This window comes from Suillus bovinus (genome assembly GCF_016758785.1).
Source record: "Suillus bovinus strain UH-Sbo-P2 chromosome Unknown EDB93scaffold_21, whole genome shotgun sequence".
Lineage (NCBI taxonomy): Eukaryota > Fungi > Basidiomycota > Agaricomycetes > Boletales > Suillaceae > Suillus > Suillus bovinus.
In genome coordinates, this window is record NW_024542077.1 from 257816 (window position 1) to 282278 (window position 24463).

General features: G+C 47.9%; 9 protein-coding genes across 9 annotated transcripts; 5 read left to right on the forward strand and 4 right to left on the reverse strand.

Moving 5' to 3' along the window:
- Nucleotides 1–14: 14 nt before the first annotated feature.
- Nucleotides 15–2152, reverse strand: EDB93DRAFT_1249565 (uncharacterized protein; the record flags this gene model as incomplete). The annotated part of the gene is made up of 10 exons (XM_041452882.1): nucleotides 15–108; nucleotides 157–231; nucleotides 360–574; nucleotides 625–780; nucleotides 829–1341; nucleotides 1393–1466; nucleotides 1515–1622; nucleotides 1681–1989; nucleotides 2039–2077; nucleotides 2128–2152. 10 exons carry the CDS (start codon nucleotides 2150–2152, stop codon nucleotides 15–17), a joined length of 1608 nt encoding a protein of 535 aa, XP_041308599.1.
- A 1645-nt stretch (nucleotides 2153–3797) lies between these two features.
- Nucleotides 3798–6610, forward strand: EDB93DRAFT_1225178 (uncharacterized protein; the record flags this gene model as incomplete). Its single annotated transcript, XM_041451204.1, has 4 exons — nucleotides 3798–3971; nucleotides 4027–4317; nucleotides 4372–6052; nucleotides 6109–6610. The coding sequence occupies 4 exons, from the start codon at nucleotides 3798–3800 to the stop codon at nucleotides 6462–6464; spliced, it is 2502 nt and encodes an 833-aa protein (XP_041308600.1). The 3' UTR covers nucleotides 6465–6610.
- EDB93DRAFT_1103289 (uncharacterized protein) lies at nucleotides 6557–8712 on the reverse strand (the record flags this gene model as incomplete). Its single annotated transcript, XM_041447292.1, has 6 exons — nucleotides 6557–6886; nucleotides 6939–7307; nucleotides 7353–7700; nucleotides 7759–8089; nucleotides 8166–8369; nucleotides 8429–8712. The coding sequence occupies 6 exons, from the start codon at nucleotides 8710–8712 to the stop codon at nucleotides 6557–6559; spliced, it is 1866 nt and encodes a 621-aa protein (XP_041308601.1).
- A 217-nt stretch (nucleotides 8713–8929) lies between these two features.
- EDB93DRAFT_1240140 (uncharacterized protein) lies at nucleotides 8930–12416 on the forward strand (the record flags this gene model as incomplete). The annotated part of the gene is made up of 13 exons (XM_041451720.1): nucleotides 8930–9317; nucleotides 9374–9888; nucleotides 9942–10143; nucleotides 10193–10421; nucleotides 10491–10599; nucleotides 10650–10825; nucleotides 10876–10972; nucleotides 11028–11274; nucleotides 11325–11483; nucleotides 11601–11705; nucleotides 11755–11895; nucleotides 11924–12156; nucleotides 12195–12416. The coding sequence occupies 13 exons, from the start codon at nucleotides 8930–8932 to the stop codon at nucleotides 12414–12416; spliced, it is 2823 nt and encodes a 940-aa protein (XP_041308602.1).
- A 489-nt stretch (nucleotides 12417–12905) lies between these two features.
- On the reverse strand, nucleotides 12906–14628 carry EDB93DRAFT_1225181 (S-adenosyl-L-methionine dependent methyltransferase; the record flags this gene model as incomplete). Its single annotated transcript, XM_041451205.1, has 11 exons — nucleotides 14466–14628; nucleotides 14357–14416; nucleotides 14228–14303; nucleotides 14165–14175; nucleotides 14028–14102; nucleotides 13904–13977; nucleotides 13629–13849; nucleotides 13478–13578; nucleotides 13352–13421; nucleotides 13203–13292; nucleotides 12906–13145 (listed from the first exon to the last, which is right to left on the reverse strand). Exons 1-11 carry the CDS (start codon nucleotides 14540–14542, stop codon nucleotides 12906–12908), a joined length of 1095 nt encoding a protein of 364 aa, XP_041308603.1. The 5' UTR covers nucleotides 14543–14628.
- Nucleotides 14629–14651: 23 nt separating this feature from the next.
- EDB93DRAFT_1140882 (uncharacterized protein) lies at nucleotides 14652–15491 on the forward strand. The gene is made up of 2 exons (XM_041449295.1): nucleotides 14652–15336; nucleotides 15389–15491. The coding sequence occupies exons 1-2, from the start codon at nucleotides 14819–14821 to the stop codon at nucleotides 15441–15443; spliced, it is 573 nt and encodes a 190-aa protein (XP_041308604.1). The 5' UTR covers nucleotides 14652–14818; the 3' UTR covers nucleotides 15444–15491.
- A 149-nt stretch (nucleotides 15492–15640) lies between these two features.
- EDB93DRAFT_1083633 (uncharacterized protein) lies at nucleotides 15641–18780 on the reverse strand (the record flags this gene model as incomplete). The annotated part of the gene is made up of 17 exons (XM_041445772.1): nucleotides 15641–15681; nucleotides 15732–15779; nucleotides 15829–15943; nucleotides 16000–16011; nucleotides 16066–16265; nucleotides 16311–16393; nucleotides 16443–16494; nucleotides 16552–16614; nucleotides 16669–16788; nucleotides 16831–16939; nucleotides 16996–17087; nucleotides 17137–17212; nucleotides 17262–17327; nucleotides 17386–17459; nucleotides 17507–17724; nucleotides 17781–18193; nucleotides 18373–18780. The coding sequence occupies 17 exons, from the start codon at nucleotides 18778–18780 to the stop codon at nucleotides 15641–15643; spliced, it is 2190 nt and encodes a 729-aa protein (XP_041308605.1).
- A 2385-nt stretch (nucleotides 18781–21165) lies between these two features.
- Nucleotides 21166–22415, forward strand: EDB93DRAFT_1240143 (S-adenosyl-L-methionine-dependent methyltransferase; the record flags this gene model as incomplete). Its single annotated transcript, XM_041451721.1, has 7 exons — nucleotides 21166–21199; nucleotides 21257–21405; nucleotides 21454–21587; nucleotides 21645–21688; nucleotides 21755–21876; nucleotides 21928–22203; nucleotides 22233–22415. 7 exons carry the CDS (start codon nucleotides 21166–21168, stop codon nucleotides 22413–22415), a joined length of 942 nt encoding a protein of 313 aa, XP_041308606.1.
- A 228-nt stretch (nucleotides 22416–22643) lies between these two features.
- EDB93DRAFT_1140910 (Metalloenzyme, LuxS/M16 peptidase-like protein) lies at nucleotides 22644–24459 on the forward strand. Its single transcript, XM_041449296.1, has 5 exons — nucleotides 22644–22952; nucleotides 23003–23124; nucleotides 23188–23971; nucleotides 24035–24112; nucleotides 24167–24459. The coding sequence occupies exons 1-5, from the start codon at nucleotides 22767–22769 to the stop codon at nucleotides 24254–24256; spliced, it is 1260 nt and encodes a 419-aa protein (XP_041308607.1). The 5' UTR covers nucleotides 22644–22766; the 3' UTR covers nucleotides 24257–24459.
- Nucleotides 24460–24463: the final 4 nt, after the last annotated feature.

The window sequence follows — 24463 nt, forward strand, 5'->3', positions numbered from 1 at the left end:
AAGTGGGGGATGATTCAGTCTTCTTCCATATTGTTGAGGTCAAGTAACTCGAATGCTTCGAGCTCAGCAGCATGGCCACTGGCAGCGGTGCCGCTGTATCGCAACTTCCTGCAAGCAGAGTGAGCATCGAGGGAATACTACCTAAGTGGAACTCACTGTGCAGCCTCATAGATGTCGGCCATCATACAGTGGAATTTTGCAGGTGCGTCCTTCTTCAGTTTTTCCAGGAACCTGACATGGTAGTTGTATGTCTCGCTGAATAAATTTCCTGTAAAGTTGAATTTCGATGGTGAACCTTGCGACTTCCACAGAAGGGCTGCGGTGACACCTTTGCAACAAGTTAAACAGCGCATCCGTACAATGACGACAAGCACATTACCGCAGTGGCAACCAATGCCAGCAAAGGGATAGGGACTTCGGGGCGCTGGCCTTTGTTGTTGGCGATTTCGATGAAGCGTTCCACAAACTTGATGGCAACGGACCTCGAGCTATGAAAGAGCTGCCGATATATTAAGAAAATTAAGAGTTCACCCTGGTAGGGCTTCTTTCCAATGGGCGAAGCCTCGTTATTGATCTGTATAATTTCAACAATGTCAGTAGTACAGACAAGGGGAGAGATCTCACATCAAACTTCAAGGCATATATATATGCAAGCTTATCCAATAGCCTTCTCACTGCAGCTTTCCCAGTGTCGGTGTGTCCAAGGCGAAAGTAACCATCGGCATGCGCACATGCGTCTTCCTTCAGCTCACGACGCAATATTGGAACACGAGCATCCACCTCGCATATGGTTAGAGACTGATAAGAAAGGGTGCGATTTGAACTCACCAAGCTACCGAGTTGTGACGCATACCGTTCGTCCGATTGAAGACGTTCTTTGATTGGGTGCACACCACGTTTTTCGGCGACAACTATCAATGCTTGCAGCGCAACTTGGTTCTTGTCAACCAGTTCAGGATAGCCGTGGGTGAAAAAAAGGTGGCACTTGACTTCCATGATTGCGGACTGAAGGACTTTGCGAGTCTCTAGGTTCTGATCAAGTAATTTCACCTTTCCACTTTCTGTTCGAATGAGCGAGGCGATACTCCGAGTCTTCGCGTCAGAGGTAAGTTTCCGAGTCGGTGCAGTGCCTTCGTTGTCGGATTGGAATTCTGAGTCGCCACCAGTTGAGCGATCTTCAATGGACTCCGAAACTGCATCTTCGACATCCATATTGGCCCAGGTAGGAGTCTCTGCTGCTTGTTTGTGATCTCGGGCCTTGAACTCGGCTTTTGGACTTGGGGTGCCACGTGACTCGGATTTCGATGCTACCTGCTGCTTGTTGGTGACGACCGACGCGACCTTCAAATTTTCAAATGTGAGTTCACAAGCATATGATATAGAAAAGCTGACCTCATCGAAAAGCCTCAACGCAGCCGAATCTTCATCCTCACCGTCAGTGGCGCTGCTCTCCGAGTCGTTACCGTCTGAATCGGTTAGTAAGCTGTCCCGACTCGGTTTGTCCCTGGGCCGACTCATATCAGAGTCAGTACTCTGCTCATCTTCATCTTCAAGCAATGCCACATCTTGCATAGTGTAAGTTCGGCAGAGTTTCGCTGGTCGTCGATAGTAAGGCAGCTGCGCTGCACACCGTGATCATGTGAGACTCGAACTTCCTTTTTTGTCACGGCGTAGGCTGACCATCAAGTTGCTTATCAACCATCAGTGGAGCCTGCAAGATACCATCATCTGAGTCGCTCATGTCGCGCGGACGCTCTGCCAGTGCCCAACGTTTTTCCATGTAAGTACCATAAATTAGTTTCAAGTGTATCAACGGACTCAGTGTTGACGGCTTTCTTGATGCCTTAGTCCTGTTTGACTTGCCAGTGGAGCTGGACTTCCGACTTGGAGTAGGTGCTGGTGACGCGTCAGTTCTCTTTTTTGGGGCAGGACGGTCTTGGGCTGATGTTGCTGTTGCATTCTTGCGTCTTGGTTTATCTTGCTTCCAAACTGAATCTCAGGTCAGTTTGATTTATTGATGGTGTTTTCGGTCGCTCACCTGCATTTTCGATAGCTTTTTTCTTGGCACCACGCGCTCCTGTCAAGCCTTACAGTCAGTCACTTGCTGAGTTGCTTATACTCACTTACCTTGATCCTGCCGAGGTAAAGTCATTTTTATTATTACTTTAATTTCGAGACTCAGAGTGTGTAGGACTCAAAAGAATAAAGGAGCGTTGAGGAACCCGGGTGGATTTTTTTAAAAATGAGTGTGAGTGATGGTCAAACGAAAGGGAATGGGACTGAAAATTTTACTAATGCAATGTAACAGGGCAATTATGTAGCAGGTGAAGGGCGCTAAACTGTATTTTCGCCGGCGCTGTATCGGCGGCACTGTCTGTCCCTGACTTTCGGGACACTCCCCCATCAGCATCGTCGTCCACAGGTATCATCGTCCTCAGGTGACTCAGATTCCCATCGCCATCCCCAGGCATCCCAAAACACGAGCCTGTACCGGTACCACCACCATCAAATAGTATGTTTTCCCTCACTCTGCTGGCTGCAGTGCTAATATTTGTTAGGTTGATCGGGCACTAACTACCCTGCAGTGCTAATATCTGCTAGGACGATCGGGCCACCAATGACGGCAATTGGACCGTCATCCTTCGCAACACCATCATTCCGCCTGTTCTGCTCACTATGGCTGCTGTACATGGTCCCATACTACCTGCTCATCCCTCCCCATTCCGCAATGCTCAGAGTGTGCCCCATTCCAGAATGGGCTATCATCCCGCACCCTTGGTCAGTCTTTAGTAGCCGCTCGTCATAATTTGCATATATCTAAACGTACTTAGGCACCACTTAAACCTCAGTCTACTCGGCCCACCACAAGACAATCAGATCCATTGGCGCCACCTAAACCTCAGTCTACTCAGCCCACCACAAGACAATCAGATCCATCGGCGCCACCTAAACCTCAGTCTACTCAGCCCACCACAAGACAATCAGATCCATGATCCGCGCAATGGACGTAAGTCAATTGGTTTTTGAGGGCTTCAATACTAGGTGGGTTAGTGCTTGAACTTAGTATTTGTTCGGGCCATTACTTACCACACCCTTGCCCTTTTTTCATCCCTCCCATCATCCCTTCAAGTTCATCACCCACTCATATCGTTTCAGCTTCGTCACCCGTCGCTCGCATCGCTTCAGCTTCGTCACCCACTCATATTGTTTCAGCTTCGTCACCCGTTGCTCACATCGCTTCAGCTTCGTCATCCCTTCATCCCCCACTCATATCACTTCACTGGCAGCTTCTAACTATGAATGACCTGGGTTACCGCACATGTTCAGCTTGTGGGCGTGATGATCTCACTGTAACTGGTCTCAGCCAGCATATCGCAAAGAGTCGTGACCCACGTTGTCACACGCTCTACAGCCAGTCGCGATCAAGAACAAACAACAAAGCCAACTTGGTAGACGACACCGAAGCCGAGCTTGCCTTGGATGAGGGAGACTACAACAGAATTTACAATGAGGACGAGTTTGAGAGGCCTGCCAGTGCTGCGAGTGAGCACGCAGCTGATAGTGATGAGGAAGATTTTGATGAGCATCTGCTCTTCGAACCTGAATGGGAGGCTGCACCATTGCAACCTCAGGCTGATGAAGACAATGACTCGGACCTACTGGATGATGTTTTTGCCTTTGAAGATGACGAGTTGGAGGATATTCAACAGAACACTCGTCAAGACGTTGAGGCTCGCGCACAAGGCCAGTCTGGATTCGTTAGGGTGCCCTATCCTGATCCACGCGCTGGCCGAAGTATGTCGCATGGTTCAGTTGACCATGGTGCCAATGTGGCATATGGGGCGCATCTCGCCAATGACGAGAACCCATACCATCCTTTTAATTCCCAGATTGAATGGGAGGTTGCAAGATGGGCGAAACTTCGCGGAGCAACATCGACAGCATTTTCGGACCTGCTCTCGATTGATGGAGTAAGTTTCTTTTGCCGCTTCACAAGTATCACTCATTAATAGCTAATACTCCTAGGTTAGTGAACGTCTAGGGTTGTCGTTCAAGAACGCCAACGAACTGAACAAGATCATCGACTACGAACTTCCAACCGGACGCCCCAAATTCAAACGGGAGCAGGTCGTTGTCGCGGGAGAATCATTCGATGTGTATTACCGCGACATCCTCGAATGCATCAAGTCGCTGTACGGCGATCCCGACTTCGCAAAATACCTTACATTTGCCCCCGAGCGCCACTACACTGACGAAGATCAGACTGTGCGTCTGTTTCATGACATGCATACCGGAAAGTGGTGGTGGAACACACAGGTAAGCACTCGATGTGACATCAATTGGACTTCGTAACTTATAATGCCTGGCTAGAAAAAACTTGATCAGCATTGTCCAGGTGGGACCATTGTTCCAATTATCATCTCGACGGACAAAACGCAAGTCACTATGTTTCGCAACAAGTCTGCATACCCAGTGTATCTCACCATTGGTAATATCCCAAAGGAAATTCGCCGCAAACCTTCGCGTGGTGGCCACATCCTACTCGCCTATCTACCAACTACTCGTCTCGAACAAATCACCAATAAGGCTTCACGCCGTCGGTCTCTCGCAAACCTATATCACGCTTGCCTGAGTCGAGTGCTTGCACCATTGCAACATGCTGGATTAGAGGGCATCAACATGCGCAGTGGAGATGGCGCTCTTCGCCGCTGCCACCCCTTATTCGCGAGTTTTGTTGGGGATTATCCAGAGCAACTTCTCGCGACAGGAATTAAGTTTGGCGACTGCCCGAAATGTGATGTCGAGAAGGATGACACAGAAAGCAATACGGTACCGCTCCACCTACGAAAAATAGGTGAGGTGCTGGATGCACTCGCAGCGCTTGATCAAGGCAATCTTGCCTTTGTTCGCGCATGTGCCGCAGTAGGAATCAAACCTGTGATACATCCTTTCTGGGAGAAACTCCCGTTCGCAAACATATTTCAGAGTGTCACGCCTGATGTATTGCATCAGCTATATCAGGGCTTGGTGAAACACCTTTTGGCATGGTTAGAGGCCGCTTGTGGAGCCACGGAAATTGATGCTCGTTGTCGACGGCTTCCTCCCAACCATCACATTCGATTATTCACCAAGGGTATCACCACCTTATCGCGTGTAAGCGGCACCGAACATGCGCAAATATGCCGCTTCCTCCTCAGCATCATTATCGACATTCGTCTGCCCAACAATCTCAACACAGGTCGTCTTCTACGAGCTGTACGGGGGCTACTCGACTTCGTGTACCTTGCGCAATACCCTTGCCATAGCACCGAGACCCTTCAGTTACTGGACGAGGCACTAGACCTTTTTCATGAAAACAAGCTCATTTTTGTTGACCTCGGCATTCGAAACAACTTTAACCTACCGAAGTTGCACGCTGCTCGTCATTATCCTCTGATGATCACGCTGTTTGGCTCAACTGACAATTATAACACAGAGTACACAGAACGGCTCCACATCGATTTGGCGAAAGATGCCTACCGCGCTACGAATCACAAGGACGAGTTCGCCCAAATGACGCGCTGGCTCGAACGAAAGGAGAAGATTCTGCGACACCAAAAATATGTTACTTGGCGACTCGCAGGTGGCCACGAGTCTGATCCTTACCATTCACGCCCACCAGATATGACATTCGGCCATGAACAGGTCATGACAAAACACCCCAGCGCAAAGTCCGTCAGCCTCGAAAAGCTGACTACGGATTACGGGGCTACTCATTTTCGAGATGCCCTTGCACGCTATATTGCTCAGCAGAGTCGAGGAAATGATCCCGCACCACTCCACGGTCACGCACTCGATGTACTGGCACACGACATCCATTTTCCGTTCCATCGACTGCCTGTCTTTCATAAGGTCAAGTGGTGCTCGGTTGATGCCCGCGGCCATGGCGATGCACGCATTACTTTGGACAGTGTCCATGCAAAACCACAACGCAAGTTCGGCTCTCGTCTCGTTGCTCGCCGATCCGATACAGCTCTAGTGAGGCTGGGTGCGAATTCGAAGGATCTTCGAGGTGTGTAAACTGTCAGTCAGTGTTACTATGTAATACTTACTTTGTACTGATCATAGAATTCCGTGTCGGTCAAGTTCGAGTCATTTTCACCTTACCACCAAAGTCCATCCCACTGCTCTTCCCACCAACAATCCGTCTTCCTACTCACCTTGCATATGTCGAGTGGTTCACACCGTTTTCGCCAGCTCCAGACCGCAATAGCGGACTATATAAAGTCTCGCGTTCACTGCGCGGTGGTGACACCATGGCTAGTATTGTGTCGATTGCTGACATTGAGCGCAGTGTTCATCTTATACCGAGGTTTGGTGTTATGGCCCAACGAGAGTGGACGAGTGATACAGTACTCGAGGACTGTGACTCCTTCTGGTTGAACTCGTACATAGATAGATATACTTTTTCAATGTTCAGATAATGCTCAATAACTCTTACTATGTTAGAAAAAAACTCGTCTAACATTATCATCTTTAGCTACTTTCTTCATAAAAAGCTGTGATTGTGCTAATGTTACGAATTTTTGAGAATTCTCCCTAATTTGCCTTGGGAGGGTTTTCCTGATGTTGTTGCAAGTGCGCACATGTCGAATGAGGGAACCTGCACATAACCGGTGATGGCGTTGAGGTGTGCTGTGCCAAATAACTGCAGTACAAAGGGTGAGCGGTATGCAGTAAGTGGAGATGGATTGTCCGGGTCCTCGAACAAGAATGCCCATTCAACATTAAGAGATTTGGCCAGTTTGACAGGATTCACGTCGGAATTTCGTGATAAAAAGTCCATGATGATGACTAGCCCTGTGGAGTTAAAATTGCTGCGCCACTCTGAAATGCGCTGTGCAGTCTGTATAGATTTAGCTCAGGTCGCTAAACCTAGAATTAAACAGCTGACTTACGAGTGAATGTATAACTCCACCGTGAACAACCACTATGTCGAGATCGTTGTACACTGCGTTAAGAACAAGCTGCGCATGATGGAGAAGGACCTCGTCAGGAATACTCCAGATATCTTCATAGCTTCCGGCCCACAGCATTATGGTAGGGATAAAATTCTTCGCCCAGCGCTGATCCATTTGCATTGCTGGAGGTAGGTCAACTGTGCGATAGGCACTGCGTGCTTTGATGTTGTCTGGTGCAGTATCTGCATTCTGCTGGCGTGTGGTAGCAGGAGCACCACGGGCATGTAGTGCGGAAGATTTGACCTTAGCCTTTTTATGAGCTGGCGGCTTGCTGTCGACTATAGCCTGAGATGCAGTAACGGATGTCTGTACATTGTCAGAAATGAGTGCGATTAGGGCCAGAATCCTTACTGAATATGTTGTGCGCAGAATTTTCTCCTTCTTTGCTGCGTTAGTTTTGACAGGGAGCGGTGCCTCCGAATCAGAACTCATGATTGCGTCTTCTACCAGTTCCGCATTGCCATCAATCTCCATGGACCAGGACACCAAAGACTCCTCATCGTCTATGGTGCTAGCTTTCCGCTTCAAGAACATATGATTGTCTTCCTGTGTGAATGGCGCCTTAGGCTCCTGTGAGTACTGCTCCTCCGGTAATACTTGTGTCGACAGAGCCATAAGCTCATCATCCGAGTCGTCTGATGCCTCTGGTGGAGCCTCAGGCTCATCGACATCATAGTCCTCTTCATATAGTGTGACAACCTGTGAAAGAAGGAATTAGTAGATTCGGATGCTGGCAATGAATCACTGCCAATAGTACCTTAGATTTCCCCTTGTTTTTCTTGCTCCCCAAGAGAGCATCCTCACGCTCCAACGAATCGTCGATATCATCTGCAAACGCGCCAGTAAGAGTATCGTCTGCGACACCATCCGGAATTTGAGGCAAAGCTGCAGGAATCTTAGTCGGAAGCTCAGCGGCTGAAGTCGGTGCGGAGGAAGCATTGCCCTCTGAGAAAATTGATGACGGAGGTGCTCGAGTTGAAGTGCTATCAATGGATGGACATGACAGCGGCTCTGGATTTCCAGGTTTGACCCCTGAGATCCAGTTGGTCACTCGGCCACCTAATGCAAGTTTTGTGGATGTGTTGATACTGGAAGTAAGGTTTAGAAAAAAGAGTGTCGATTCAGTGAGGAGCAACATGGTAATGTGAGAGATAAAAGCCTTACGGTGATTTCCCATCAGCATGTGCATCATCACCTTCCACTTTTGACTCGGATGATTCAGTGAGCTTCTTTTGCATGTTACTGATGGCATCCCTTATCAACGTCTTTTCGACTTTCTTCGTCACCATCTTTTTCCCCCTTCCTGCAGCTTTATTTTCCACATCCCTGGCAATGTCAGTCTCTGACACTAGGTCCTCCAACATACCACTATCAGCAGGACTGTCACCACCACCGGTGTCTCCTACCACAGACTTTTTCTGAGTCACTTTGGCTTTATCGCCTTGGCCCTAGGCTTGGGCCGAACGGGAGTCGCCTTTTTCATGATCAATTCCTTCTGGGCTTTCTCCATCTCAGCCTGCAGAGCAGCAATACGCTCAACCCCCTTTTGGTGCGCTGCTTCCTTTGCTTCTCTCGCTTCTTTGATGACAAGGTCATCTGCAGCCTTTTGAGCCGGGGATCGCCTCTTGATCTTCGTGTCGAGCAACACCTTAGCAGGTCGGGCAGTTGCAGTCGATGGGCGGGTGCGCCGGGGAGCGTCTGTCATGGACATGACTGTGCAGATGGGGGAGACGGTGAGGGATAAGACTTTGCGGAAGAGGAAAAGAAAAGTAGGGTTTCAAGTTGAGAAAAAAAGTCGTAAGTCCCACCCCCAACAGCTGCCGACTGTGGTAATCGGGGTGTCACCTTTTGTTTAATAGTATCAAACTAGTACTAGTATGTGTGTTCGGCACTTCAAGTTCTCTGCCTTACTTTATTTTACAGTCAAGATGCCCATCGCTCGCAGGGACCATAGTTCTCTCCAGTTTCCCTGCGGTTACTTACACTGCGCACGTCATTTCAAGTCTCAGGGAGGGCGCAAAAAACACTGGAACACCTCACACTCAATATTCGGACCAGCTCCTGCTACCACCAGCGTCTCACACACTGCTACCACCAGCGTCTCGCACACCACTACAGTTGAAGAGCAGCCTGAAGTACTGGATGGCCACTTCTCAGCAGGTCATGACAACATCTCTGCAGGCGGTGACAATTTTCCTGCGGGTACATCTGACCCAAGTCAGGCACTTAATGAGCCTGACATTCCAGATAATTTGAACGCAGAATTTTTTGGGCCGGGTGATAGATTATACCGCAACTATCACCCAAAACTAAATGGTATGTTTCACAAAGTCCTTCCAGCTAGTTACAACTAACACGTATATCAATATAAGCTCGTCCTTGCGACGTGACAGGACGATTCCTTGCAGATGGAGCGCCCCCGACACCACCTCCAATCAAGTCACCCGATGACTGGGCTCCATATCGAAATCGTGTCGAGTTCGAGACTGCAGAATTTCTGTACACGCGCAACCAAATGTCTGCCGGAGACATCAATATCTTATTGGATCTTTGGGCTGCAACCCTCCTCAAATACAACGACAAACCTCCGTTTGCGGACCACCGTGATTTGTATAAAACTATTGACGCTACGCCAGTGGGTGATGTCAAATGGCAATCCCTCAAGGTCCAGTACACTGGGGAGAAGCCCGAAACCAATGTACTACCCTGGATGGACCAATCTCACGATGTCTGGTACCGAGACCCCCATGAGGTTATTCAGAACATGTTGGGGAATCCGGACTACGCTACAGAGATGGATTATCGGCCCTACCGTGAGTATTTGACTGATGGCGATGAACGCCAATGGCAGGACTTCATGTCTGGTGACTGGGCATGGAACCAAGCGGTACGTTGTCTTTCATTGTTTTCTGTCGCTACACATGCTGAAAATTTCAGTAGGAAACTATTTCTGAAGATCCGGATACACTCGGCTCAACGTTTGTGCCGGTTATACTCGGAAGCGACAAGACAACAGTCTCAGTGGCGACTGGTGCCAACGATTACTATCCCTTGTATGTATCAATCGGGAACGTTCGTAATAATGTCCGACGTGCACATCGTGATGCCGTTGCCATTATTGGCTTCCTCGCTATGCCAAAAAGTATGTTTCACACTACTACTATTGTTCTGCGCTAATCACAGTCAAGCAGCTACAGAGGAGCACGCAAAAGACTCAAAATTTCGGAAATTCCGTCGGCAACTGTTTCATTCATCTGTCGCCAAGATTCTCGAGAACTTAAGGCCTGGTATGACCACACCAGAGGTTGTACGCTTCGGTGACGGCCACTATCGGCGTGTAATTTATGGCCTTGGACCATACATTGCAGATTACGAGGAGCAGGTTCTACTAGCGTGCATAGTGCGCAATTGGTGTCCGAGGTATGTTCCTAAATTATCTCCAACATCCCTCTACCTTAATGCTACTAGGTGTATGTCACATCCTGACAGTTTAGACACGAAGTCACTGTGTCGTCGACGTGACCATACAGAAGCGTTAGTTGAAGAGGCAACCTATGGTGCTTTGTGGATGGAGTATGGGATTGTTGGTGACCTTGTTGTAAGTCTCGCGCATCTTTTCTATCAGAGTTGAGACTCAATCCTTTCTAGCCGTTCACAAACGATTTTCCATGCGGCGATATTCACGAACTTATCGCGCCGGATATCCTGCATCAACTGATTAAGGGAACCTTCAAGGATCACCTAGTCAAGTGGGTTGGACAGTATCTGCAACATGTCCATGGTACGAAAGAAGCGGAGAGAATTCAAGCTGATATAGATCGAAGGTGCGTCACTTTGTCTCGAGTTGATGATTCGAAAGCTCACATCATCAAAGAATTGCTGCGGTTGCTTCATTTGCAGGTCTCCGACGATTTCCAGAAGGTCGGGGATTCAAACAATGGACGGGCGATGATTCAAAAGCCCTCATGAAGGTTAGTTCACTATCACATTAACTAGGATATTGCAACTCGGCTAACAATAATTCAGGTCTATTTACCTGCCATCGAAGGTCACGTCCCAACAGATGTGGTGCGCACGTTTCGCGCATTTCTCGAATTTTGCTATCTCGTACGGCGCAACATCATTACAGAATCTACTTTAGGTCAAATTCAGGAGGCTCTTGACCGATTCCATCATTACAGGGAGATATTTGAATCTACGGGTGTTGTCTTCACGTTCTCTCTCCCTCGGCAACACTCTTGTTCCCACTATGTCCTCCTTATCCAACTTTTTGGTGCGCCCAATGCCTTTGCTCCTCGATCACCGAGACGAAACACATCAAAGCTGTCAAGGAGCCATGGAGGCGCTCGAGTCGCTACAAAGCCCTTGGTCAGATGCTGGTGACAAACCAGCGCCTCGATAAGCTCGCAGCAGCACGCATTGATTTCAAGAACCGCGGAATGTTAAACGGCACCTGTCTGTCTGCCACACTCAAGGCATTAAGTAAGTTTTATAACAAGTTACATCTTTATTGTTGGCTTAAATTTACACTAGAGCGTTTGCGCTTAAATAAGATGCCTGATGCCAGCCAACCCAATGAGAATAGCGCCACGGTGCCAGTACTCTTCAACGCTGATGTTACTATACAGGGTGATAACGAAGAGGGCGAAATTGACAATGGCCCAACACTGGTGCAGGCCCATGTCCAGTTGGCAAAGACCCCTCGTAAGCTATCTCATATTTTACAGTGAACACTCTTCTAATAGAATCGCAGAACGCAAACGCGCACACACTATACCCGAGCTATCCACGGAACTCTCTATCCCCAATCTCTACAATGTCCTCCGCCGCTTCCTATTCGAACAAGTGTACCCAGACGACCAGCACCCTCCCTCTGAAATCCCGCTTTCGAGATGTCCTCGATTTGATGGGAAACATCCAAGTCTTTAATTCTGCATCTTCGACATTCTATGCGCCCAGCGACCGCAGTGGAATTGGCGGTATGCGCCGTGAGCATATTCGTGCCTGTCCTATTTGGAGAAACGAGGCGCCCCGGTATGACTGTGTGTTTGTTAACACAGATGCAAGTGTTGAAGGGATGGTGGGCATGGATATAGCGCGCGTAATGTGTTTTTTTTCTTTCACATTCAATGCAGTTTCGTATCCATGTGCCGTTGTGCGCTGGTTTGACAAGCCAGCGACGGACCTGACCAGGACACTGGGATGTGGATTGTGACACCTTCGTTTGATACTGACCATTCTTTTTCTGTTGGAATCATCCATATTGATTCTATTTACCGTGCCGCACACCTCATTCCAGTCTATGGAGCACAGATCATTTCACGCGACATCAAGCACCATGACTCATATGATGCTTTTCGAGCATTCTATCTGAACAAGTTCGCAGACCATCATGCTTTTGAGGTCGCATCCTAGGTGTTTTGGTCTTCTCGCTCTTGTAAGTTCATTCTGTCCGCTACTCGCATATGTGGTCTAATTACTGCGTCATCAAGTTTGCAGAGGCTAAGCCACTGTGGCGCGTCAGACAGGCTATCATAGAATATATCCCCCTTCTCAACTCTATTTCAACAACGATATGAAAACACGTGTCTCGTCACTCTCGTGCTGTCCCCTCCGAGTCAGGATGACTATGGCTCTGCTGTTGCGGGTACAGGTGATGAGGTCATCATTTGAGGTGACGAAATCTGCATCTGCGTGGTCTGCGGTCATTAGTTTCAGCAAGCGCTGACGGGTGACTTGGACTTGGACTTAGTAGTAGTACTGGTAGTACTACGTGTACCCCACTTATTGCGCTTACAAAACTTTTTCTGCTTTTTGAGCTTTTTTGAATGGTGCCAACTTGTGAACTCTGAATTTGCTTTCCAGAAAGTGCATTAAGTCGGAAAAGTAACACTCCGAGAGAATTTAAGAGACAAAAAGTGAGATAAGTAAGCGGTGGTTTTCCTGATGCAGCATGGCAGAAGAATGATCATAAATTGCAGGCGTAGCCGAAGATGCAATCGTTACGCCATTAATAAGTGTGAGAACGTTTCGTAAAGCGCTTGCCAGAATTTCTGCGGATCGAGCGCCCAGAAAAACGTGATGCAGCGTGTTTCGAGAAGGCATCATATTCTGCAAGGCTTGGTTGGAGAATCGAGCGAGGGTCTAAATAATGATGAGGTAAATAGCTTGCGTGTCGGCGAGATCAACGAGAAGCCTAACATCAGGAAGTCTAGCATCTTGAAATGACCAGCCAATGGCCCAACGACGAGTTTGACCCTGAACAAACTCTGTTATAGCATAATTGTCTACCTTTTGAGTCACTAAGTCAGATAGGAGACCTCGAGGTTCCATAACCATAATGCACGCACGCTGTGTTCGCGAAAGAGGGAAACAAGTTCAGGGATTGATGACATCTTCCCAAGCATAGAAGTGTACCACCTATATGGACACGCATCAGCATGTCTGGAGCCAAACTGTCGATATAATTAGGTCACCGGCACTTCGTCTTCAACTGTAGACTTTCTAGAAAAATCCGAGCGACAAAATTTGTTTCTCCTCCTGGAGTTATCATCTCCACTTCTGCACCGGAGCAAACCTGAGTCAATTGGTTAATTCTCTTACATGAATTAACACTGTCTTTCTCACTGCATTTGGACCAAACTCCTTGAAATCAGCTGAACGTGAAACGTCCTCGGCGCTGCTATAAAACGGTGGGTTACACATGGTGAAGTCGAAATCCATTAGACTTGTATGTAGTAGCTGAAGAATAGGCCCATCAACCTGTACACGCTCGACAGCAATGCGACTATCCATAGAATTCTTGGAGACGTTTTGTTTGGCAAATTGGACGGATCGTTCGTCGATATCTGAATCACATGTTCCCGTCACATTTCGAAAGCATAACGTTATGACACACATACCAGTGGCCACGAAGTTCCAAGTATGTTCGATACCACAAGCCAACAACGGATAGATTGCTGAAGCACCAGTACCACTGAGTAATGTTTGTTCCACTGCATTCAAACCAGGAATAATGTGACTCACATGTCAAGCCCTCTGACGGTGGCGGAACCGCAATTTGATTTCACTATGTCTTGTAGCCAAAGAACATAGTTTAGTCTGTGTGACAGATTTCCAGCATTTTAGCCTTCCTGCGTCGATCTTCTAAAAGGTGAAAGCACCTGTTCGGCACCTCGTGTGCGTCTGGTGTGAGATAGATATGAGTACGCAGAAAAAAGACTTACTGGAGGGCAGAGTCTATCGTCCGGCAGGGTTAGTGAAAGACCATAGTCAAGACGAAGGAGTGCTTCTGTTAAACGCCTGCCCTCATTAGTGTACCGCGACAAACAGAGCTTAAATTTATCACTGCTCACTTTTGTGCGGGAAGGCTTTTGAAATCTATTGCACTCGATCCTGTATGGTTTATGAATACGCTGGATAATTTTAGTATCTCTCTGTAGCTTTCGCCTGATGAACGCGTACTGTGGTCTGAGGGGAGGGTAGCGCCTTGCAAGGTCAGCAAAATCAGGAGGTTTGTTGTACGGATTGCGAGGATGCATGTAATGTAACTAGGCGTTCGCTTTGCGAACTTATGACCTTGCTCCGTTTTAAATTTGATCCGCTGGCCAAATCGTGTAAGAGTGATTATATTTATCGTCGTCGTCTATCATTTGTCTGACATCAGGTGATTGACACCCCCCAACATGGGTGACCTTGCTTCGCAAGGTAACTCTGTCTCCTAGTATTTACGGTCCCTTTCTCACCACTATACCTGCTTCATTTCACTGCATTTTTGGTCTTCAGATTGATAAAAGGAACTTTTGACGTTATGATGAATGCATCTCGCCAGAAATCGATGTTATCCGCCGTGTAGTTGTGTTCACATTCAATGCCTACACTGCCATATGTTCTTGCCAAAGATGCAATCTATCTATTGGATGCGCGGACAGCTATCGGTCCTATCAATATTGGCGATGAAGACAAACCTGTGCATTCCTTTGTTAACAATGTGCGTGCTTCGTATTTCTGCTCGTTCATCCTCGAGGTTCGAGATATGGACGTTTTCGAGTCACGACATGTTGCCAGCCCTCAAGAGAACCTGCCAGTTCGCTGTTATTATCCAGGACATCCGCGTTTCACCCAAACCCTTTTGCCTGTCGCCGGCCAGTAGCATCACTGGAGATCGGTGCAGCATGACTGTCAAGACATCGCCTTGGGGAACTTTAGACACAGTCGGTTCGCCCAAGTCAAAGTCCTCAATACATTTAAAAGCTATTGCATCCTCCGCATCAACTTTGCGTTCCATCCAAATGCTCGTCGTGGATAGTGAGCTCAAGACGGTTGCCTCTGCGACCTGCATATGCAACTACATTTAACGGTTGTCAAGGATCGACGTTAGCACGGACCTTTGAATGGATATATTTGTTTATGGTCAATTGCACACAGCGCCATCGAGGATGAGAATATGGGGAGACACAATATGTCTATTCGCAGAGACGAACGAAGGACAAGATTGTACTAATAGTACATTTCCCGTGTTGCTACTGTAAACACGACATATCGTCGAAGAGCCGATCAAAGGGGCGTCCTTGTATCAAAGATGAACACACATGTTCACAATAGTTGAAAATCAACTTCAAGAGCTCGATCACACCACCTCAACCCCGTACACGTTCATGCGCCTCTTGCCATGGCACCCCTGTGGCTTCGTTTGTCACCAGTATGATGTCCACATGGGTTGATTCTTACCTAGAATTTTAAATATTTCTTCTTCTGTCTCAGACGCAACAATGTTACCTGAAAGCGATGAAAACGGGGCAAACTTTGCTGCAGCTGCAGGACACACCTGCAGAAATCTTGACACGTCTGTTCCGGGGGTCCCGAACCACACCTGCATACAACCCTCGTTGGTTGAGAGAATACCCGAGAACATTCGCCTTCATCCTCATGGCCCGATTGAACTGTAGTAGCACATGTCTACACCATTTATCATCCAGGAGTTGTTCAAATTGCTCACGATATCGTCACCCTGAAATTAAATGAACACGTCGTAACAGTGAACGTAGACCGATGAGTTGCTTACCGTGTAGTAAAGGAGGGCTGCTCCTCGGTTCTCCCAAGGAACACACAAGATATCGATGCGTCGACGCTTTGAGTCTGGTTCGGGCCGTTTACACAATCCACGATAACATAATTCAAGAGCGGAAAAATCATCAGGCAATGCTAAATCCTCTGTCAGGATCTTTGCAGCATGCAGACGGGCAAGCAGCTCCGGAAGAAGACCTAAGCCAATGTTCTTGGTAAAATGTTGTCAAGTCATGAGAAGACAAAAACGTTCACCTGCATGTGTCATCCCATCTGAGGTTGGTCGGGTCACTAGAATATCAATGTCGCCACAAGTAGCTTTGCCCCTATTGAAGAACATGAGGGTAAGGCAAGCAAAAGTAAACCACCACAAACCTTCTGAAACTACCCATGATATCAATGTAAAGATGCTCGTCGAGCTCGAGAGCTGTTTGTGTCATATCGACATCAATAAGTCGTGAAAACCCGTAACGTAAGACTTTACCAATGGGTTTAATCAAATTGAAGATACTCTCTGCTTCACTGCGTGGCATTCTATCATTGATATCTGGCAACAAGGAAATCAGTCATGTGCCGATACAAGTGAACACGAAGAGCCGACCATCGTAGAATTTTAAACCAACTTCTTGCACCTGAGATAACTTGATGCCACCTTTCCGAGCTCGAACATCATCTAGCGTCCGGCATCCGTTATTATACCACATGCGAGCTATTTGTCGACCTGTGCCAACGGATCAGAAGATTAACAAATGAAGAGCGGTACTTTCCATACCGACTCCATATATCCCCTGAAATAAGTTAATGGCTTCGACATCATCCGTTTTTTCGTAGCTGATGCGTCTCAAATCACCAGTTTCGATGATTTCCATAATCTGGCAAAATACGTTTTATGGAAGTATAACATTCATGTGCGGCAGTAAGCACATACCTTTCGGGCAGTCTTCTCGCCGACGCCGTTGATTGACCGCGCCTCGTTGAATGATTTGATTTTCTTTGGATAATTGCGCAAAGCACGGATACCTACCAGGGTCGTCAATACTGATAATTCCAAGGTACAAGTATTGCGTACATTTCGAGTAGCTGTACACTCGCCAATGATCATCTTCACCTAGTTTTGCCTTGTGTAACTCCATAAGTTCCTCCAACTGTTTGTGTGTTCTATCATTTCAGGTAACGCCGACTGCAGATGCAAACCTTTTCAATGATATCTTGATTCACGCATTCGCGCTGCTCAGGTTCCTTTCGGTCACACGTAAAACCCTTCAGGGACGCAGTATTCAAGATTAGTAGTTCAGGGACTTCGAATGTAGCCACTCACGCGCTTTAGGACCTGTGCTGGTCTCGAAAAAAAATCTTCTTGATCGCTCTCGTCGGTCTCGCTCTGTTCAAAATCTCTCTGAATATGATTGAATTGATATCTTCTTGTTTGACGTTACGACTCACAGCTTGATCTCGTTCAGCCCTGGCCTTCTCATAAAACTCAGCAAGAGGATCATCTGTATTAGAACGTGGCTTGTGGATGTGATTGCTTTGGTAATTATTATGGGTTGTACTTGATGTTTTCCGAGTGGGAACGAATGTAAGAGGTGCAGGAGGAAGAACGACTAGCTTTGGCGCTAGATCCTGTTGATTTTCAGTTCGATCTTCAGTGAAGGAACTAAGAAATGTGACCGTATGAAAATATAGTCGAAGGGGAACCGAGAGTGGACGTACGAAATGCGGCTGAAATCTCCATTAAGGTCGTTTGCAGCGGTACTTACTTGGCCTTTTTCTTGAACCAGTTTTCCCTGTCCTCTCTTCTGCCAGCTTCTACCGGCATGGATGCGTTGAGGGAATGCCGCGTGTAAGAATTCGAAATCGAGAAGACTTTCATCATCATCTGTGGCATTAGCCTTGCCTTTCGTATCATTTGCTTCCTCGTCGCGTTTGCCCTTGAGCTTGTAGCCCAAACGACCGTACCCGGATATCACCCAACTCCAAGTGACCGTTGGAATATTATCAGGGATCTCTTTCAACGACTTTAGTCCGAGGGCTTTCAGTGTCGGGCGAGTCGTCGCATCCGTCACGATGTGAGTCACGGTGGTAGGGTCGTACAATGGTACCAAGGTGCCGCCATGCTTGACAATCTGAAAACCTTATGTTAGAAACGTATCTGAATCGTTCAACGGCATTGTACGTGATGCACGTCAGCGTTGAAGACGGAGCTTCTTCGCCACAACGTGATAGCGCGTAAATAGCGGACCGGGATGTACGGAAATAGTCACCAGCCACAGGGGTCAGGGAGAGCAAAACATGGGAAACTCACATAGTCCATACGACCACGTGTCTGGACGCCTGCATACTGCATATCCCCACCCACATACAATATTTGCTTGCCCTTGAGGTAATCGGACTTGCGCTTCTTTGGCAAGTCAAGATTCAACTTCTGCGCATATTCGAAAGGAGTAACGAGCGCTGGTTTTCCTTTGCTCTTTTTGTCTTTATTTTGCTTTGAATCATTGGTTTTGTTCCTTGAGCTGCTCACAGTCTTCCGGGCCTTTGAATATTTAACGTCTGGCACTCTAGATGAGGATGGAATGCCCTCTGGATCTGATGGTAACGAAGCTGGGATACTCGAGTGGCGTGATGCTCCAAGGGGGGAATTACTGGGACTTGTGATATTGCTGGTACTGGCGGCTGAGAGTTCTAGTAACTCTGACTGTGGACTGAGCATGCTAAGTTCTGGATCGAGGGACTGCAGCCTCTCGTTCTCAATTGATGCCTCCTCATTATGATCTAAAATGCGAGCTTCCGGACCGTTGCCATTTGTGGGCTCTTGATTGATGCCATCGTGTGCCACTATCTTAACAACTCTTGATTTGCAGGTCCGTGTAGTGGAGTCATGGGGCAACAGTCTCGCTGGCGACAAATGTTTGGCGTCACTATTGCCCTCGTGGTGCTTTGCAGGCTTCGTGATATGAGATCCAGATCCAACTACGGGTAACTGGGCTGCCCCATATTCATGAGTGCTTGATCCAGCGTTGCGGGTCAGGTTTTGCGAAGAGTTCGCAATGGACAAAGCATCGACCGGTCCGAGGTTAGTATGCCGGCTAAGAGAAGATGATATAGTTTCGATTGGAGCACCTCCATTTCGGCGGGCCAGGAATTGCGGAACTTGGTTGGCACCTTTGCTTCCTGACTCAATTAAAACTATAGTGCTGTGTCCAAATGTGTGTTAGTTGAGGGATGATCTGATTAATCCGAAATTGAGATAAGGGTCAACACAACGTACTTTGCAGCATGTCCAGCATTGTCACTACGTGAGAAAACAGTAGGTAGAATGGGTACTCCTGACGTGGTCACATTGGGAATCTCGTATAGCCTTGGCTTCTTCCCCTTAGCTGGAGGTTCGGGTTCTGCGAATTTTCGCTTCAATCTGTAGAATATATAATCTCAGATTTGCAAGAGCTGCGTGAGAAGGTAAACGAGACGCACTGCCCGGGCACTTCTTTGTCAGAGATATACTGTCCACCCCCTTTCATGAAAGAAGTGAAAAATGGTCCGGAGGGTGTATTAACTTTATGTGGGTGACCTTGAGCGGGAATAATGTGATCGATAACATGACTCCTGTAATTATCATACTCAGGGGGACTAGTAGAAGGGAGCCAATCGAATGGTGCATGTACCTGTTCCTATGGAAATCTTCCAATCGTGCACGAATATATTCATCCACGTCCTCGTCAGGAAGGTTCATGTGTTGTTCCTGCTCAGCGAAAAATGCATCGATGTCGTCCATAGTGAATTACGACGGGGATGGCTAGTTGGTGGCAAACAGAAAAGGGCATGAAGTACACTCCCTGTATGGAGTGTTAGGTATGGACGTTTGTACGCGTCTTCATAGAAGGCAGTGGACACAAAACACACCACATGGGACGTGCACGTGATCGGGGTCTCGCGTCACGGTCGCGGGGATGCTTCTGTGGAGGTAAAATCAAAGATTATTAGCCTTCTTCCGAATCAACATATTACATCTACCGTCGGACAGGCCTGACCAGCTCCCGTTGACAGATTAGCAGGAGCCTTCAAGAAATTTTGCGCGCCAAGAAAGTGACAGATAACGTGAACCACTGCTGGCAGGTGTGCTGTCAGTATGGCTACAATGCGGCAACTCGGGGAGGGTGATAAATCCACGAACTGAATCATCCCGGTGGGGGATGCTCACGGTCAGCAGCCTGTCAGATAAATATTATCGTGACTCACCAAAAATGTTTTGTTATCATGATTGTAGGACAAAAGATATCCCCAGGCCAGCATGAACACTGAGGAAGCTGAATCGGGGTGAATTTGCTTCCCATGTGGCACTAAAGTAGCCCTGGGCATCGACTCAGACGATGGCAGGCTTGCCAAAAACAAGGGCAAGCAGTAAGCGCCGTCCACTAATGAGGCATCTTTTTTTACACAGTGAGAAGCGCATCATTGACTTGCCCAATGACAGCTATTCAGTAATGAAAGTCTAGTCCGACGCGGGCCTAAGGCGCTTTTGTTGTGGCCGTATCAATTGCAATTGAAGATCTACTCCGAAGATGGTATTTCTGCCTGTAAGTTGATATTGTCCCTTGTCATTTTACAGGTCAGCTGAGGCGGTTCACTTTATCACGTAACTGTTGTCATCTTTTCCTCTCGAAAATTGCCATCTTTCCTCACTTGATACTTATGCATCACCCATGCCGCTCTTCGGTCTTTTGCTTTCCTCTCTCGAGCGAGCGTGCCTGCGTGGCCTTTCTACTCCCCATCAACCGGCCAACCTTCTTTTCCCTTCCTGGCAGCCGCTGACTTCAACCTGACTTCAACCCACCGACCAGCTCGCAAATACAGCTTTTGACACTCCCCATTTACCAACACTGACACGTTATTGTGGGATCCATTCCCATCTCAACCTGGACTCAAAAAGGCCGCTTGTTTTTGACCTCGTGTTTAGCCTTCTACCCTGTTTCGCTGAGTTACTAGCGGTATAAAACTCAGGAATTGCGGCGGGGTCCAATTTCGGCGTCTTGCCAACAACTATCACATCATATCAAGTTGTCGCGCAGTCGTATCTCATCGCTGCGACATCCCGTTTATGACCTTCGAGTATACTGAGAATATGCCGCACGGTCAGTTTGATGCTTATATTATCAGGCTGCATTCCTCACCCATTCTTCAATTCACAGATGAAGACGATGCCTCTGACGCGTCATCTGACGTGACCGAACTTGAAGAACTTGACTTTCCGGACCACTTTTTCGAAAGGGACGGAAGGCTCTTCCATTCTCATGGTAGCTTGCCGTATCCATTGCCTGTCGACGGGCCGGAGCAAGCAGTAGGTCCCACGTAACCCCTACAATTAAAATCGCTAACTTTTCATTAGAGATTAAACAGTATTCATAGAATCTTGCGCGATACCGTCGAATCCCTTTACCTTGGCCCAGTAACCGATGTGCTCAGTGATGCGCGCACCAGGCAAAGACGTGTACTCGATTTGTGCACTGGGACAGGTCAATGGTGCGCGATCTATTGATCAACTTCCGATGTGCTTCTCTTACGCTAACCTCACTGCAGGCCGATGGATATGGCCAGATCATTTCCCTTGTCAAGATCTACGGGTTGATATCGGTGCGCTTGCTTATACCCGCGTAAGATGAATAGTTTCAAATTATCCCTCCGCCCAGTCCCGATTGCCACTAGACGCCCCTTGCCACACGTGCAATTCGAGATCCATGATATCACAGAACGTTTCAGATGGAACAATGGAGCTATGGACTTTGTCCATGCTCGTAATATCGATCTCGCTGTACGTTGTTCATTGATTACCACGTTGCTTTTATCCATTGATCATGAATAGATTACGGATTACCCAGAACTCCTCCGGGAAGTTGCTCGGTTGCTCCGTCCCGGCGGTCTCTTCTTCTCCGGCGAGATTGGGCGCTACATCGACGTTGCTCATGGGTCTTCCTTCGACCTTGCTCGCCAAGCACCTCATGCGCGAGACTTCTTTCAGGCGGTTAACCACTCCCTCGAGCTCCGTCACTTGGTTCCCATCGCCGATAGGGTCCCTAGTTTTATTCAGCAATCTCGTCACTTCACTGTGCCCACTATCCAGACGTTCCATATTCCGTGGGTGATTGGCACCGCAACCCGGTCATGAAGCGTGTCGGTAAGATGTATTTGGCCGCCCTAAAGGATTTCGCGGAGAGCCTCAAACCCATGCTTCGCGAGGCAGGGATGACCCAACTCGAGATTAACACCCTTGTCACTGGGTTTATTGAGGACATAGAACGCGTCCCTGGCCTGGTTGGGGTCTACCATACGGCGTGGGCGAGGAAGTTGTAAAGGATCTTTGGTGTTTGTTTTCTAAGTGCTTTCTTGTGCTTTTTGTGAAATGCTGTCTCGTGCTTCTTGATGACTGCTCTCTTGGTTGCTTTCCTGTTTGTTGTGCTTTTGCTCGTGCGCGCTCATGTTTTCCTACCTACCTGTTTTCGATTGCTTTCGTAGGTTGTAAATGCAATGCGATGTGTTTGTGATACTCAACTAGTACAACCTAAATGCCTTCCGATTGATATCGTGGTCACGGTGCAGACATCAAAATTTCGGACGAATGCGGAATCTACCGTTTGTCGAGCCAACTCCGCTCTGCAACTTGAGTCCAAAGTTATTCATTCTGTCCAAGACTCATCTCTAGAAATGCTTGCAAGACGCGCGTCGGCCTTCGCGCGCAGCTTCGCCACTGTTGTCGACAATGCTGGTGTCAAGGTTGCAGCCATCGATAACGGTCAACCCACCACCGCTGTCACCTTCCTCGTCAAGGCCGGCAGCCGATACGAGCCTAAACCTGGTGTCGCGCATACGCTGAAAAACTTTGCTTTCAAGGTGCGTGTTATATTCTATTATGAATACGCGCTCTGAAGCAGTCTTCTTAGAGCACTGCCAAAAGGTCGGCATTGGGTACGGTCAGAGAGAGCGAGTTGTATGGCGGCGTCCTTTCTGCAAGTCTGTCCCGTGAATATTTGGCACTTACTTCCGAGTTCTTGCGCGGTGATGAGTCCGTTTTCTTACATGCAGCATTTTATTTGTTGATTTTAATGACTATGACTGGTGTTTACAGGTCATTCTTCGTCGACCTCATGTCTTCCTTCCTCACGTCTGCCAAGTTCCAGCGACATGAGTTCCAAGAGTATGTTCTTCCCGTAGTCGAAGCCGAGAGCACCGCTGCCTCGCAAAACCCCGCAACGCACGCACTCGAACTCGCACATTCACTCGCCTTCCGTTCTGGTCTCGGTTCCTCCCTCTTCGCGTCCCCACATAGTCATGTCTCCCTCGATGACGTCAAGGAATTTGCAACTCGTGCATTCAGCCAAGGCAACATCGCTGTTTTGGGTACTGGCATCGACTCAGCTGCGCTTACACAGTTAGTCGAGAAAGCGCTTGCAGGCGTGTCTGTTAGCAATGTGGCTGTGGAGAGTAAACCATCGACGTACTTTGGTGGTGAGACACGGCTAGAGTCGCATGGGGGTCTTGAGACTGTGTTCATCGGTTTTGGTGCTGCCGGCCCTGCGGACCCTGCGCTTGCTGTCCTTTCTGCGCACCTCTCGCCTCAGCCATCTGTCAAGTGGTCACAGGGCCTTTCGCCTATTTCAGCTGCCATTCCGCAGGGCACGTCGGTGCAGCCTGTTCTTATGCCATACTCGGACGCAACACTTTTCGGTCTGCTTATCCAGGGCTCGAGCGCCGGAGGGGTGAAGGAGGCTGCCAAAGTTGCTACTAAGGCATTGAAGGAATCGACAGACCTCAAGGGTGATGCGCTTAAAATGGCTGTAGCTAAAGCCAAGTTTGCTGCTGCTAGCTCTCTAGATGGTCGTGATGGGATTTTCGGTGCTCTCAGTACCAAGGTGCGTCTCTGGCGTTCGGCCGTGGTTTTAGGACCTTTCTGAAGATGCTTTTCATGATTACAGGTCTTTGCAAATTCGAATGCTTCAATCGAAGCTACGCTAGCATCAATAGACAAGGTTGATGCTGCCGCATTCTCGAAGGTGTGTGCTTTCTTTTTCGGTTTATGTGGAAGATATATTGAAACACGTATTTAGTCTGTCGCTTCGATCACGAAAGCCAAGCCTACGTTTGTTGCTATTGGGAGTGTGCAGGCATTACCGTTCGCAGATGAAGTTGGCCTTTGAACTAGATGATAATATTCATAGACCATCGCTTTACATTATGTGCTAGCGAAAAATATCCTTTACTTTGTGTTTGGAAACCTTGAGATACCACTGTTTTTCTAGACTGGAACTCAGAAGCACCGAAGCTCTAGAACATGAACAAGCATGTACCAGACTAATTTTAATCACCAGGTATACGTACATATACACATGGTTGCTTGATCACAC